Raw genomic sequence first — 17,654 nt, forward strand, 5'->3', positions numbered from 1 at the left:
CCAGAACGCACTTTTCAGCCTACTATTCAAGGCCCGATTTGCCTAATAAGCCAAGTTTTCATGAATTAATGTTTTTTCGTCTACCTAACCTACCTAACCTAACCTAACCTAGCTTTTTTTGGCTACCTAACCTAACCTTACCTATAAATATAGGTTAGGTTAGGTTAGGTAGGGTTGGTTAGGTTCGGTCATATATCTACGTTAATTTTAACTCCAATAAAAAAAAATTGACCTCATACATAGAGAAAAGGGTTGCTTTATCATTTCATAAGAAAAAAATTATAGTAAATATATTAATTCAGGAAAACTTGGCTTATTAGGCAAATCGGGCCTTGAATAGTAGGCTGAAAAGTGCGTTCTGGCTATTAGGTACGACATATATATATATATATATATATATATATATATTAGAACTTAAGAGCATAAGAATCAAGGAAACTGCAGAAGGCTTCTCGGTCCATAGGTGGCAGCTCCTATTTATATCCACCCAAACTCATTCATATATAAGTCTAACCTATACCTGAAACAATCAAGGAATCCTACTTATCCATTTCGGGTCGTTATTATTCGATCTAATAAATTTGCATGGTATACTGTTTTCCTGTGCTTTGCTTTGAATTTTTTTTAAATAAGTTTTTTTTTTAATCCACATCTCAATCCCTTGTTACTTCACTTATCCCTAGGTTCACGTCTCGCTCCAAGACTGGCCAACTTCCCATGCCCAGGTCTGTCCAATATATTCCACCCAAGAAATTTCTTAGCTCATTAAAATCAGCTTTTCGGAAGTCTGTCACTTTAACAGAATTCAGTCTTACACATCTATTCCGTTCTATGCTAAATCTGATTTGCTTGTGATCACTGTTTCCAGCTCACTCCATATTTCTGTGTCATTAATTTGTGTCTCCCTGATAGTTAACACTAAGTCTAAAATAGTATTTTCCGAAAGCTGGTTTCATAATGTGTTGCTCAAGGAAGCAATCATTAATTAATTTAAAAAAATCTTCTGCTTCGGTGTTCCCTTCTGTTAAGTCAATTTATTCCACTAAAATTAAAGTCATCCATGACACAAATATTGTTTGACCTAGATGCTTCAGATACTTCATTTCATGAAATGTGATGAATGGAAGCTTTGCTGCCATTCTTAAGTTTGGTGGCCTGTATATAAGAAGGATACCTATTATAAGGTTATATTTTAAAATTTAATATATATTAAAATTATAATATATAATTATATTATACGATTTTTTTGCGTTTTCGCTTAATTCTAACCAAATAGTTTCTGAGCGTGACACTGTTTTTATTCCCTCTTTGACATTACATTTCAAATTTTCCCTGACATATATGACTACTCTCCCTCCTTGTCTACTTTGTCTCTTTGTATGAAATAGTTTAAATCCGTTTATTGTAAAATCATATAATCAGCTAATAGTTTCGTTTTCTATATTTATCCATGTTTAGGTAATTGCAATAATATATATTGTTTCTATGCAGACATGATCATTTAAATCGTTTATTTTGTTCCTTAGATTCCCATTGTTCGTATAATATACTTTAAGTGTATGCTATTTTGAGGCCCTTCTCCTTCCCTGTTCCTTTTACCAATTAGCTTCAATACAACACAAAAAATATATCAACACTAAACAATGTATATAATTCTTATAATTCTCCATATTTCTTATATGTTTATGTTCGTGGAGTGTCACATAGGACAGAAAAACTCTAACAAGGTCTTTACAGCTTTCGCGATGACCTCCAACTCATTCGCCACGTTGGAGGACGAATACTATGGGGAGACAGCAGTGCATACGAAAGACAAGGCAATGAACGGAGCGCCGGTTAAGGAAGTAAGTCAGCGAATGTTGGTTGTGGGGTGATTCCCAGGTGAGGAATTTGGATAGAACTTTTTGGGCCAGAAAGAGGAGGGGTCAGGTTAAGGGTTTGCTATACGGGACCAGAAATTGGGTAAACAATATGAATGAGATTAAGGGTGGAAATGGGAACAAACCCGTTACTTGTATCAGTGCCGCTGGTACTTGTTAGGCTCACTTTTGATATTTTGTTATGAAAGTCGCTTTTTAGAGAAGTTATACCTGTTACTTAAGTACCTTATGGCTCTTTCATAGAAAACAATGACGTCTGCTTCACTTTTCTTAGACACCTCTGAGATGAGCTGGTCAAGCTTGGTGTTTACTGCACGGCAAAAAAAAGTTTTACTCCTCTCTCAAGTTTGTTTTACGTTTCAGACATTACCTTATATTCTGAAGTTATGTTGAAAGTCTTGGCTTCTAGTTCTTAAATTTTTGTGAATAATTTAAGATTGTGAGTGAACAAGGCGAAATAGATTTCTGACAATTCGCAACTATTTCCATCATCTCTAATCACTTCAATAGTGCCTTGGGTCACTCCTCATCTAAGCAGACATTAGGACAAGAGTTTACAGAGTACACACATTCAGGTACTAGGACAGGAGAATACACACATGCAGGAACTAGGACAGAATAGTACATACCTGCAGGTACTAGGACAGAAGAATACACACATGCAGATAATAGAACAGGAGAGTACACACATGCATGTACTAGGACAGGAGTGTACACACATGCAGGTACTAGGGCAGGAGAGTACACACTTGCAGGTACTAGGACAGGAGAGTACACACTTCCAGGTACTGGGACAGGATAGTATACACATGCAGGTACTAGGACAGGAGAGTACACACATGCAGGTACTAGGACAGGAGAGTACACACTTCCAGGTACTGGGACAGGAGAGTACACACATGCAGGTATTAGGACAGGAGTGTACACACATGCAGGTACTTAGACAGGAGAGTACACATATAGGTACTAGGATCGGAGAGTACACACATGCAAGTACTAGGACAGCAGAGTACCGACATGCAGGTACTAGGACAGAAGAGTACACACTTGCAGGTACTACGACAGGAGAGTACACACATGCAGGTACTGGGACAGGAGAATACACACATGCAGGTACTAGGACAGGAGAGTACACACATGCAGGTACTAGGACAGGAGAGTACACACATGCAGGTACTAGGACAGGAGTATACACACATGCAGGTACTAGGACAGGAGAGTACACACATGCAGGTACTGGGACAGGAGAGTACACACAGGCAGGTACTAGGACAGGAGAGTACACACATGCAGGTACTAGGACAGGAGTATACACACATGCAGGTACTAGGACAGGAGAGTACACACATGCAGGTACTGGGACAGGAGAGTACACACATGCAGGTACTAGGACAGGAGAGTACACACATGCAGGTACTAGGACAGGAGAGTTTACACATGCAAGTACGATGTTGTAGAGTACACACTTCCAGGTACTAAGACAGGAGAGTACACACATGCAGGATCTAGGACAGGAGAATACACACATGCAGGTACTGGGACAGGAGAGTACACACTTGCAGGTACTAGGACAAAAGAGTACACACATGCAGGTACTAGAACAGGAGAGTACACACTTGCAGGTACTAGGACAGGAGAGTACACACTTCCAGGTACTGGGACAGGATAGTACACACATGCAGGTACTAGGACAGGAGAGTACACACTTCCAGGTACTGGGACAGGAGAGTACACACATGCAGGTACTAGGACAGGAGAATACACACATGCAGGTACTAGGACAGGAGAGTACACACTTGCAGGTACTAGGACAAAAGAGTACACACATGCAGGTACTAGGACAGGAGAGTACACACTTCCAGGTACTGGGACAGGAGAGTACACACATGCAGGTACTAGGACAGGAGAGTACACACAGGCAGGTACTGGGACAGGAGAGTACACACATGCAGGTACTAGGACAGGAGAGTACACACATGCATGTACTAGGACGGGAGAGTACACACATGCAGGTACTAGGACATGAGAGTACACACTTGTAGGTTCAAGGACAGGAGTGTACACACATGCAGGTGCTAGGACAGAAGAGTACACACATGCAGGTACTAGGACAGGAGAGTACACACATGCATGTACTAGGACAGGAGAGTACACACATGCAGGTACTGGGACAGGAGAGTACACACATGCATGTACTAGGACGGGAGAGTACACACATGCAGGTACTAGGACAGGAGAGTACACACATGCAGGTACTAGGACAGGAGAGTACACACATGCAGGTACTGGGACAGGAGAGTACACACATGCAGGTACTAGGACAGGAGAGTACACACATGCAGGTACTGGGACAGGAGAGTACACACATGCAGGTACTGGGACAGGAGAGTACACACATGCAGGTACTGGGACAGGAGAGTACACACAGGCAGGTACTAGGACAGGAGAGTACACACATGCAGGTACTGGGACAGGAGAGTACACACAGGCAGGTACTAGGACAGGAGAGTACACACATGCAGGTACTGGGACAGGAGAGTACACACATGCAGGTACTAGGACAGGAGAGTACACACATGCAGGTACTAGGACAGGAGAGTACACACATGCATGTACTAGGACGGGAGAGTACACACATGCAGGTACTAGGACAGGAGAGTACACACATACAGGTACTAGGACAGGAGAGTACACACAGGCAGGTACTGGGACAGGAGAGTACACACAGGCAGGTACTAGGACAGGAGAGTACACACATGCAGGTACTAGGACAGGAGAATACACACAGGCAGGTACTGGGACAGGAGAGTACACACAGGCAGGTACTAGGACAGGAGAGTACACACATGCAGGTACTAGGACAGGAGAGTACACACATGCAGGTACTGGGACAGGAGAGTACACACAGGCAGGTACTAGGACAGGAGAGTACACACATGCAGGTACTAGGACAGGAGAGTACACACAGGCAGGTACTGGGACAGGAGAGTACACACATGCAGGTACTGGGACAGGAGAGTACACACATACAGGTACTGGGACAGGAGAGTACACACATGCAGGTACTGGGACAGGAGAGTACACACAGGCAGGTACTAGGACAGGAGAGTACACACATGCAGGTACTAGGACAGGAGAGTACACACAGGCAGGTGCTAGGACAGGAGAGTACACACATGCTGGTACTAGAACAGGAGAGTACACACATGCAGGTACTGGGACAGGAGAGTACACACATGCAGGTACTGGGACAGGAGAGTACACACATGCAGGTACTGGGACAGGAGAGTACACACATGCAGGTACTGGGACAGGAGAGTACACACTCACACTGTGGGGTCTAGTGGCTGAGTGGACAACGTTCAGGGGTCGTAGTACTAATGGCCCGGGTTTTATTCCAGGCTGAGGCGGAAACTAATGGGCAAAGTTTCTTGCACCCTGATGCCCCTCTTTACCAAGTTGTAAATAGGTACCTGAGAGTTAGACAGCTGCTACAGGTAGCTTCCTGGGGATGTGTGCGTGTGTTAGAGAGAAATATATGTAGTATGTATAATAGAGGAAAAATTTATTGCTTGGAAAGGCGGGGTCCGAGAGCTAAAAGCTCGATTATTCAAACTCAAATAATACATACAAGAAGGTAGTAAATCAAGAGAGTATATACATTTGGATACTACGATACAAATACTACCTCACGAGTACACACTATGTATCCTACTGGTACTGTGGCAGGAGTATATACATCTGCAGGTAGTCATGTATATATTATAAAGTCAGACGTACTTACAGTGTTATCAGCAGAGCCTCGAGGCAAATGGAGGTGTTCCACTGGAAGCCCGCCAGGAGGAAGAAGGTGAGGAGGCCGGCTGTGAGGGAGGCAGACATGACGTTACTTCACTCACTCATACACTCACATTCTTCCTCATTATTAAACACGCGCTTTAAGGGAGGAACAATGAGGCGAGGCTCCAAGATTATCATCAAGGGAGGCTTGATGACTCTCCATGAGGGACAGAATATTGATCACGTCCATCCATGGTAATGTGACTAAATTCTTCTTAATATGTCTATTTAAGTGGTATACCATCAAAAGTGATTAAGTCCAATAATAGTGACCATTGGACTAAAGAATCTTATGGGAGATAAGAAAATTTTGTAGAAATTATTTGAAAATAGAAAATTGCATCTAAAATACCAGATTATCAAACTATAAATCCCAATTAAACAATATATAAGAAACGCAAAATGAACAATGAAACGTGTATAGCAGGAGAGGTAAACACAAATATTAAAGGGTTTGTGTTTACCTCCTTCCACATATGGTCAGAAGACTGGCAAATGCTTTTTAATAATATTGTGTTTACCTCCCCTGCTATACGCTCCCCTAATCATTCAAATTCTGCCTTTGACAATTTTAATAGGAGTTAACGAGACGCATCTCTTAGCATCAGCGTCACACAAAATAAAATTAACTCTCCGAAGTTCGGTTTTCAACTTCCATCTTCAGCGAAGAAAAATGTAAAGAGAATAGAGAAGATTCGCGCTAGAATCACTAATCACCTTGTCGGTCACATTCAATAATATATGCCAACAGAAAAACTGTTACCAATATATATATATATATATATATATATATATATATATATATATATATATATATATATATATATATATATATATATGTATATATAGTTATATATATATATATATATATATATATATATATATATATATATATATATATATATATATATATATATATATATATATACATATATATATACATATACATATACATATACATATATATATACATATATATATACATATATATATACATATATATATACATATATATATACATATATATATACATATATATATATATATATATATATATATATATATATATATATATATATATATATATATATATATATATATATATATATATATGTCGTACCTAATAGCCAGAACGCACTTCTCAGCCTACTATGCAAGGCCCGATTTGCCTAATAAGCCAAGTTTTCATGAATTAATTGTTTTTCGACTACCTAACCTACCTAACCTAACCTAACCTAACTTTTTCGGCTACCTAACCAAACCTAACCTATAAAGATAGGTTAGGTTAGGTTAGGTAGGGTTGGTTAGGTTCGGTCATATATCTACGTTAATTTTAACTCCAATAAAAAAAAATGACCTCATACATAATGAAATGGGTAGCTTTATCATTTCATAAGAAAAAAATTAGAAAAAATATATTAATTCAGGAAAACTTGGCTTATTAGGCAAATCGGGCCTTGAATAGTAGGCCAAAAAGTGAGTTCTGGCTCACTTTTGCAGTTGGGCGACTGCAACAACTACCGTGGAATCTCCCTCCTCAGTATTGTCGGAAAGCTGTTTGCTCGAGTCACATTGAAGAGGCTCCAAGTAGTTGCAGAGAGAGTCTATCCAGAATCACAATGCGGATTTAGAGCTGATAGGTCCACCATCGACATGGTCTTTTCCCTCAGACAACTGCAAGAGAAATGCAGGGAACAGAAGCAGCCACTCTTTGTAGCCTTCATAGATCTGACGAAGGCCTTCGACCTCGTCAGCAGGGATGGCCTGTTCAAGATCCTCCCCAAGATCGGATGCCCACCCAGGCTCCTCAGCATCATCAGATCTTTCCATGAGAACATGAGGGGCACCGTGGTCTTTGAAGGCCTAACATCAGACGCCTTTGACATCCGAAGTGGAGTAAAGCAGGGCTGCGTACTGGCTCCAACCCTATTCGGGATTTTCTTCGCAGTTATGCTGCGGCACGCCTTCGGATCTGTCACGGAAGGCATTTACCTCCGGACCAGGTCGGATGGAAAGCTCTTTAACCTCGCCAGGCTGAGAGCCAAGACAAAGGTTCGACTGAGGTGTCTGCGCGACTTCCTCTTTGCCGACGACGCAGCAGTCACTGCCCACTCAGCTGAAGACCTCCAACGGCTCATAACCCGCTTCAGCGAGGCCTCTCAGGCTTTCGGACTCACCATCAGTCTGAAGAAAACACAAGTCATGGGAAAAGGAGTGGACTCCCCACCTGACATCGGCATCTCTGATTCCAAACTGGAAGTCGTTCACGACTTCGTGTACCTGGGCTCCACAATCTCTGACTCCCTCTCTCTTGATACGGAGCTAAACAAACGCATCGGTAAGGCATCTACTACCATGTCAAAACTGACAGAGTGTGGGCCAACAATAGGCTAACTGAGTATACTAAGATTCAGGTTTACAGATCCTGTGTCCTGAGCACTCTCCTTTATGGCAGTGAATCTTGGACACTCCGCGCCCGTCAGGAAAGACAGCTGAATGCCTACCACATGCGCTGCCTTAGACACATCTTGGACATCACCTGGCAGGACAAGGTGACAAACAACAACGTCTTGGGGAGAGCAAGAATCACCAGCATGTACACAATGCTGAAACAGAGACGAATGCGCTGGCTCGGGCACGTTGTGCGAATGGGCGACGGCAGGATCCGCAACGATCTCCTGTACGGAGAGCTGAGGCAGGGAAAGCGTCCAGCAGGCAAGCCCCAGCTACGGTACAAAGACGTATGCAAAAGGGACCTGAAAGCCATGGACGTCGATCTTGCTATATGGGAGACACTGGCTGCAGACCGTTCAGCCTGGAGGCAGTCTGTTCAACGAGGTCTCTCCAAGTTCGAGGAGTCACTTGCCAAGGAATCGGAGGTAAAGAGACAGAGAAGGAAAGCCGGTAGCCAGGAAGACAGACCAGAATCGGACTTCGTCTGCTCGGTGTGGGATGGACTGCCACTCTCGGATTGGCCTCATCAGTCACACCAGACGCTGCACCAGGATTGACAACTAGGGCGCAACTCCATAGTCTCCCGAGACTGAAGGATGCCCACTATATATATATATATATATATATATATATATATATATATATATATATATATATATATATATGTATATATATATATATATATATGTATATATATATATATATATATATATATATATATATATATATATATATGATTTGGTAAAATGATTTGGTAAAGTGATTTGGTAAAATGCTATGCCCAAGATTACTATCCGAGTGCCGGCGGTGGGGTGGTTCAAATAGCCTCGGCTATCACCTCATTATGTCCGGTCGTGATGGTCAAGTGGATTAAGGCGTCTTGTACATACCAGTTGCGATGCTCCTGGGAGTATGGGTTCGAGTCACTTCTGGGGTGTGAGTTTTCAGTTGCATATTGTCCTGGGGACCATTCAGGCTTGTTCGCATTTGTGTTCCTCACGTGTGCCCCAAAGAATGAGGTGATTTGGTAAAATGCTATGCCCAAGATTACTATCCGAGTGCCGGCGGTGGGGTGGTTCAAATAGCCTCGGCTATCACCTCATTATGTCCGGTCGTGATGGTCAAGTGGATTAAGGCGTCTTGTACATACCAGTTGCGATGCTCCTGGGAGTATGGGTTCGAGTCACTTCTGGGGTGTGAGTTTTCAGTTGCATATTTTCCTGGGGACCATTCAGGCTTGTTCGCATTTGTGTTCCTCACGTGTGCCCCAAAGAATGAGGTGATTTGGTAAAATGCTATGCCCAAGATTACTATCCGAGTGCCGGCGGTGGGGTGGTTCAAATAGCCTCGGCTATCACCTCATTATGTCCGGTCGTGATGGTCAAGTGGATTAAGGCGTCTTGTACATACCAGTTGCGATGCTCCTGGGAGTATGGTTTCGAGTCACTTCTGGGGTGTGAGTTTTCAGTTGCATATTGTCCTGGGGACCATTCAGGCTTGTTCGCATTTGTGTTCCTCACGTGTGCCCCAAAGAATGAGGTGATTTGGTAAAATGCTATGCCCAAGATTACTATCCGAGTGCCGGCGGTGGGGTGGTTCAAATAGCCTCGGCTATCACCTCATTATGTCCGGTCGTGATGGTCAAGTGGATTAAGGCGTCTTGTACATACCAGTTGCGATGCTCCTGGGAGTATGGGTTCGAGTCACTTCTGGGGTGTGAGTTTTCAGTTGCATATTGTCCTGGGGACCATTCAGGCTTGTTCGCATATATATATATATATATATATATATATATATATATATATATATATATATATATATATATATATATATATTGGTGTATACTGGCAGCAGGTTTTCTTTCAAACATGTTTCATTGAATATGACCGCATATTCTGTATTTATTATTTTCTGGTTTCGGGCTTCTATCCCTCTAACTATTTTCTTAGCATCAGGGCTTAATTGAAATAGGAGTTCTCCAAAACTCATTTTCGTACTTTTAAGGTGAAGAAAAGAAGTGATTTACTATAGAGTGTATTACACTTATTTGTATAATTTGCACGACGTTTCGAACCTCCATGGTTCATTCTCAAGTGAACAGATCTTACAATACTAGTTGATTTTATACCCGCATTAGGTCAGGTGATAATACAATGAAGGTGAAAACATGGGGGATACATAAGGGATAAACATAGGGGCTGCAGAAGGCTTATTGGCCCATACGAGGCATCTCCTATCTAAACACAAAGATTAATCCAGTGTAATTGGCCTGTTATGTTGGACATTGTCTTCTGTGTTGGCATCGATATTTTCTTGTCTTGTCCTTACTAGTAAGGACAAGGGGTGGGTCCCCCATGTTTTCACCTTCATTGTATTATCACCTGACCTAATGCGGGTATAAAATCAACTAGTATTGTAAGATCTGTTCACTTGAGAATGAACCATGGAGGTTCGAAACGTCGTGCAAATTATACAAATAAGTGTAATACACTCTATAGTAAATCACTTCTTTTCTTCACCTTAAAAGTACGAAAATGAGTTTTGGAGAACTCCTATTTCAATTAAGCCCTGATGCTAAGAAAATAGAGGGATAGAAGCCCTAAACCAGAAAATAATAAATACAGAATATGCGGTCATATTCAATGAAACATATATATATATATATATATATATATATATATATATATATATATATATATATATATATATATATATATATATATGTCGTACAATGTTTATATATATACATTGCTGGTTCATCTCCTCTCATTCTTGTTGGTTCCTTGATGTGCTGGCTTAGAAAGTTTCTTGTGCCACGTCCAGCAGCTTAGCTCTCCATGTTTCTGGTCCTTCATGCAGGTCTCTGTTCTCCCAATCTATCTTCCCACGGTTGAAGTCTCCCATGATTTGTAGTCCAGATCCATTCCTGCTAGCAATAGTAGCTGCTCTCTCTATTATGTTAATGGTGGCCATGTTGTTTCTATCATATTCCTGTCTGGGTCTTCTGTCATTTGGTGGTGGATTATATATGACTACGACTATAACTTTTTGCCCTCCAGTTCTTATTGTACCTGTTATGAAGTCACTGAACCCTTCGCATCCCTGTACAGCCATCTTCTCAAAATCCCAGCCTTTTCTTACCAGCAGAGCTACACCACCACCACCTCTTCCTTCTCTCTCTTTTCTCATAGCATAATAGTCCTGTGGGAACACTGCATTTGTTATGGTTTTCGTTAGCTTTGTTTCTGTAAGAGCTATTATGTCTGGGTTTTCCTCTAGTACCCATTCTCCAAGTTCATTTGCTTTATTTGTAATTCCATCTATGTTAGTGTACATTGCCTTGAGGCTCACTTTCTTCTGTCCCTTCTCAAATCGCCTCCTTGGTGAGTGTTCTGCTGGTGGGGGAAGCTGTTCCATGGGTGTGAGGATTTGTGAGGTGGATAACAGAGTTACAGAGGATACAGGGATGAGTGGTGGGGGGTCAAGTGAAGTAAGTAAGTAATTATCAAAAGAAAGCACCAAACCGGGAAGGCTATGTAGCACCATCAAATACGCAAAATAATCAGAGGGCGCTAAATATCACCAAGGATGCCAATACGAGAACAAAAACGCATAAGGCGAACGATATCAAAAGTGTCCGAGTCACCAAGAATTCTATCGAGGGACAGGTGACCGCGAGGGGCGGTCGGAAAGCAAGACACACGCTCGTCCTGGAAGTCAGGACATTCAAGAAGGACATGCACAACCGTAAGAGGGACAATGCAACTAGGACAATAAGGAGCAGGGCGGCGCTCCATCAAGTGACCATGGGTTAAGCGAGTATGGCCAATACGCAACCTCGCTAGAGCTGTTTCCCACCGCCGGTTACGGTGGAAGGAGGACGGCCACGAGGAAACACAACATTTAAGAGTACGTAGCTTGTTACCAGTAACAGACAACCAAGAAGCCTGCCAACGGGTAAGGACTGAGGAATGGATAACCGGGTAAAAGTCGGAATACGGAATGCCTTTACGAGAGATGGGACAAGAGCGGACAGCTTCCTTAGCGGCAGCATCCGCACGCTCATTTAAAGACACGCCAATATGGCTGGGAACCCAACAAAACTCAACCGACTTAAATTTACTGTGAACGAGAAACAGCCAATGCTGGATCTCGACAACTACCGGATGAACTGGATTAAAGCACCCGAGAGCCATGAGGGCACTACGAGAGTCAACAACAACCACAAAGGAAGACTGACAACGAGAAAGCAGGAGACGAAGAGCATAGAGAATAGCATAAAGTTCCGCTGTAAAGATGCTAGTCTCCGGAGGCAAGCGACACATATAAGTGCGATCAGGAAAAACAACAGAGTAGCCAACACCGTCCGCTGACTTAGACCCATCGGTGAAGACAGAAACGGAGCGGAAGTGAGAAGAAAAGTGCTCGAGGAAAAGGCGTTTTAGAACTGTAGGAGGGGTAAAAGCTTTAGTGATACGAGTCAAGGATGTACAAAACCGCGGAAGAGGGACCCTCCACGGGGGCAAAGAAGGAACAACACGAGGAGAAACATCAGAAATACGAACGGAAAGAGAATCCTGCAGGCGAGATAACCGGACAGAAAGAGGGAGGTGGTGAAGAGGAACAGGAACCGCAGGAGGGGTAAAAGTTAAAGCACGACAGAGACGAGAGGAAGGATGTTGCAAGGACCGCGCAAGATAGCGAAGACAGTAGCGATCACGGCGGTCCTGGAGAGACAGGAAGCCAGTGTCAACATACAAGCTAAGGACGGGAGTCGAACGAAAGGCACCAGAACTGAGGCGCAACCCAGTATGGTGCAAAGCATCAAGACGGCGAAGAGTAGAAGGAGAAGCAGACGAGTAAGCAGGGCAACCATAATCGAGCTTAGACAGGACGAGAGAGGAATGTAAAGCAAGGAGAGTGCGCCTATCTGCCCCCCAAGAAGTATGGGACAAGACCCGAAGGAGGGTAAGGGACTTAGAGCACTCAACACGGAGGTAAGAGATATGGGGAGACCAAGACAAACGAGTGTCAAGGAATAACCCCAAAAGCTTCGCGGAATCTTTGTATGCAAGGGGATGACCATAAAGTGACAAAGAGGGACGAAGAACAACCCGTTTCCGCGTAAAAGACATGGCACAAGTCTTAGAAGTAGAGAACTTGAAGCCATGACCTGTGGCCCAAGACGACACAGCATCAATCGCAAGTTGAAGCCGGCGTTGAAGGAGAGGCGAATCATCACCCTGACAACAAAGGGTAAGATCATCGACATAGAGAGCGGAGAAGACACCAGAAGGAAGAGAGGAAAGAAGACCATTGAGGGCAACCAGAAAAAGAGTAGTGCTCAGAACACTACCCTGGGGCACACCTTCGTATTGCTGAAAAGAGGGAGAGAGAGCGGTACCAAGGCGCACCCGAAAGGAACGACGAGAGAGGAAGCTGCGGAGAAAGAGAGGGAGATGACCACGAAGGCCAAAAGAATGAAGTTGAGATAGGATATGATAACGCCAAGTGGTGTCGTAAGCCTTTTCTAGGTCAAAAAGGACGGCAACAACGGAGGTCTTCGCAGCAAAAGCAGTACGTATATAGACCTCCAAGTTCACCAGGACATCTGTCGTGCTGCGGCACTTGCGGAAACCAAATTGAGAAGGGGAGAGGAGGTGATGGTGTTCCAGGAACCACATCAGACGAACGTTAACCATACGTTCAAAGAGTTTGCAGACACAACTTGTGAGAGCAATAGGGCGAAAGTCCTTAGGGGAAGTACCCAGAGACCCCGGTTTGCGAACAGGGAGGACAACGGCATCGAGCCAGTCCTCAGGGACTGACGACGACTCCCAGATCCGATTATACAGACTCAGTAAATACTGAGACGTGCTCGGAGAGAGATGGCGAAGCATCTCATAATGAATACCATCGGAGCCCGCCGCCGTAGAACCGCAGAGGGCCAGGGCAGAACGAAGTTCAGAGAGAGAGAAGGGATCATTATAGGGAAGCTGAAGATGAGTGCAGAAATCTAAAGGACGAGACTCAAGGACAGGTTTACGAAGAAGGAAAGATTGGGGAAGATGAAGACCAGAGCTAACAGAAGAAAAGTGGGAACCCAGTTCGGAAGCGACCTGCAACGGGTCCGCCACAAGAGTATCATGGAGGTGAAGGACCGGTGAAACATCGGGAACGAACTTACCCGCTATCTTGCGGATACGCTTCCAGATCTGGGCCAGAGGGGTTTCGGACGTAATTGTCGAGACATAAGATGCCCAACATTCACGTTTAGCCGTACGGATGGCCCTACGGGCCACCGCACTCGCTTTCCGAAAGAAAAGAAAAGAATCGGTCGTCTGCCTACGGCGGTGCTTCTTCCAGGCTGCACGCTTACAGCGGACAGCCCGAGCACAGTCCGCATTCCACCAGGGAACGCACTTCCGTGGACCCCGAGAGGAAGAGCGAGGAATAGAGCGGAGGGCAGCGTCGAAGACAGTGTCATGAAAAAGGAGGAGAGCGCGAGAGAGGGGCAGAAGGGAGAGGTCAGAGAGAGTAGCACTGAGGGAAAATAGGGTCCAGTCCGCCTTAGCAAACTGCCACCTAGGGAAAGAGAGGGAAGGGCGAAAAGAGAAAAAGGAAACAAGGATGGGGAAATGATCACTTCCATGGAGGTCATCAAGAACCTGCCATGTGAAATCTAAGTAAAGAGAAGAAGAGCAGAGAGAAAGATCAAGACAAGAAAGGGTGCGAGTTCGAGAGTCCAAATGAGTGGGCTCACCAGAATTCAGAAGAGACAGGGAAGAAGAGAGGAGAAACGGCTCAAGGAGGCGACCCCGGGTATTCGTCAGAACGTCACCCCAAAGAGAATGACGACAATTGAAGTCACCCAGCAGGAGCACAGGCTCTGGCAAGGAGTCTAGGAGGTGTGTCAAATCAGGAAGAGAGAGCGGGACACTCGGGGGGAGATAAATGGAACAAACTGTGTACCATTTCCCCACAAAGATACGAGCAGCAGAACAATGGAGAGGCGAAGGAAAAAGTAAAGGAACAAAGGGAACATCAGCCCGAATCAAGAGAGCAGAAGAATTAGAAGCCCCAGCAATGGCTGGGGGGGGGAGAGAAAGGAATAGCCACGAAAACGACCAGGACGAGCACCAAGCATCGGCTCCTGGAGACAGACACAAAGGGGCGAAAACCGCGAAACCAGAAGTTGGAGTTCGAGGAAATTGGCGTAATAACCTCGAACGTTCCATTGAAGAATGGACAACGACGAGAAGAGAAAGGACAAAAACAGAGAACAAGGAAGAAACAAAGGCGAAAGACCAACAGAGCACGTTAAAGAATATCAGGGTCGGGATCAGGGTCAGCAAAGTCAGGGTTAGGGGGCATGGGTAAACTGAGCAAAGACGGAGGGAAGGAAACGGGAGAACAGATCAGAGGTGGGCGGGCAGGGTCCGGAGGAGGAGGAGGAGGAGACAACGGAGAGGAGCAGTCAAGGACAGCAGCAGGAAGAGGGGGAGTAGAAAGAGAGGAGCGCACCCCAGCAAGAGCAGCAACCGAAAGGGAAGCAGGGGCCAAAGAAACCTCCATAGCAGGAACAGGGGGCGCAAGCACTGAAACGGGAGGGGAAGGAGCAACAGAGCCAGAAGGAGGAGCTGAGGAAGAAAGCGAAGCCTTCTTACCCGCCGGGGAAGAGGAAGGAGAGGAGCCAGGCTTACGCTTCTGACTTAAAGAGACCGGTGTCCCAGCAACTACGTACCGGGCAACGGATTCCAGTGTCTCAACAGGAGAAGCCGAACGAGAGCACACACGACGGCCGTTAGGAGAGCGATGGACATCCGCCCGCACCGACAGGCGGCGGGGAGAGCCGATAGATGGAGGAAGAGGATGGGAAGGAGGATCGGAGGGGGACGAGGAAGGAGACACAGAAGACACGACAGACCGGGTAGAAGGAAGGGGAACCCCAGACAGAGGACCAGGAGGAGGATCCTTCGGGAGAGAACCCAAAGGGACAGAGGAGGGGGCAGTGGGCGCATCAGGGTCCAAGGCCTGGAAACGGTTGTGAGTCTCAGGAAGGCGGGAAGGACGAGGAGAGGAAGAGCGCAACACGCGAGCATAAGAGATATTAGCATAAGGCGGGAGCCGGCGAACCTGGCGCCTCGCCTCAGGAAAAGATAAACGCTCCCGGTGCTTCAAGTTGAGGACGGCTGCCTCAAGCTTGTAATGGACACACGCACGGGAGAAGGTAGGATGGGCCTCACCGCAGTTGAGGCAACGAGCCTGGGGAGAAGCGCACTCCGACTTAGAGTGACCTTCGCCACCACACAAAGGACAGAGAGAGACAGTCCCGGAGCAGCGGAGGGCACCATGCCCAAACCTCCAGCACTTGTTGCAGAGCCGAGGAGAAGGAATGTACTCCTGGACAGAGCACCTGGCACCAGCAAGAATGACAGAGGGTGGAAGGGTCCTACCATCAAAGGTAATCTTCACAACCCGGAGGGGTTGACGGCGACTACCACGAGGGGGACGAGTAAACGTGTCCACCTGGAGAATAGAATGGCCCTGGGCAGCGAGGATATCTCGAATATCGTCGTGGCAGTCGCGTAGGTCCCGAACACCGGTCGCAACATGGGGCGGGAGCAAAATAGTGCCAACACTGGCATTCAACTGAACGTTCTTCGAGACCCGAACGGGGGTCTCGCCAAGGCAGGATAAGGCAGCCAAGCGGGAAGCAGCATCCTGAGAAGGAGCAGCAACGACACGTGTACCGAGACGAGTGGGGTTGAAAGTAATGGAGGCATCCACGGAATCAATGAGATGTCGATGGAGGGAGAAATCGTCAGGAGGTGCAGAATCAAGAGGGAGGAGATCAAAATATTTGGCCCACGAAGCGGGACCAAACAAGGCTTGATAGGTAGCAGAACTGGAAGGAATCGAGCGAGGGCAGGCGTGACGAAGACGGCGGTGAGAACCCCCAGAGAGAGAGGGGTTAAAAGGCGCAGTAGTTACAACTAGAGAAGGAGCCACGCCAGGGGACGAGGTAGTCACCACTGGGGGCTTGGGGCTCGACCCAACCACAGAGGAGGGAGGGGAGCCAGAGGAAGGAGTCAGAGAGGCCAAAGGAGGAGCAAGGTCGGGGCCCAATGCAGCGGAGGCTACAGAGCCCGGTCTTCCAATACGGACCGACTCGGGGGCTTGGTCGCCCACCCCACGAGCCTGAGAAGGTAAACCAGAAGAAGCCGAAGCAGGGGTAATCATCTTGACGAAAGAAAGAATTCACTCACGAATGTGCCCCCACACCCACCATGGAGCCACAATTAGAGGCAGGACACCCAACAAGAAGCTATCGCCGATCTTGTCGGGGCCTCCTAGGGGTGCGCCGCGAGTATACGCCCCACAAACGCCACCTTAAGAAACCGACAGTCCGTCGAGATCGGGTTCAGTGACGAAGTGGGGATTGACAATAAAAGGTTCCCCTCGCTCTCGACGTCGGGT

General features: G+C 45.7%; 1 protein-coding gene across 1 annotated transcript in view; it reads right to left on the reverse strand.

The window, feature by feature from the left end:
• Nucleotides 1–5,820, reverse strand: part of LOC123747945 (probable G-protein coupled receptor Mth-like 1) — an 81,805-nt gene extending 75,985 nt beyond the window's left edge. The window contains exon 1 of the mRNA XM_045730155.2: nt 5,665–5,820. Coding sequence (XP_045586111.2) covers nt 5,665–5,762 — 98 coding nt within the window. The 5' untranslated portion in view covers nt 5,763–5,820. The remainder of the gene's footprint in view (nt 1–5,664) is intronic.
• Nucleotides 5,821–17,654: the final 11,834 nt, after the last annotated feature.

The sequence above is a fragment of the Procambarus clarkii genome, chromosome 84 (genome assembly GCF_040958095.1).
Source record: "Procambarus clarkii isolate CNS0578487 chromosome 84, FALCON_Pclarkii_2.0, whole genome shotgun sequence".
NCBI lineage: Eukaryota > Metazoa > Arthropoda > Malacostraca > Decapoda > Cambaridae > Procambarus > Procambarus clarkii.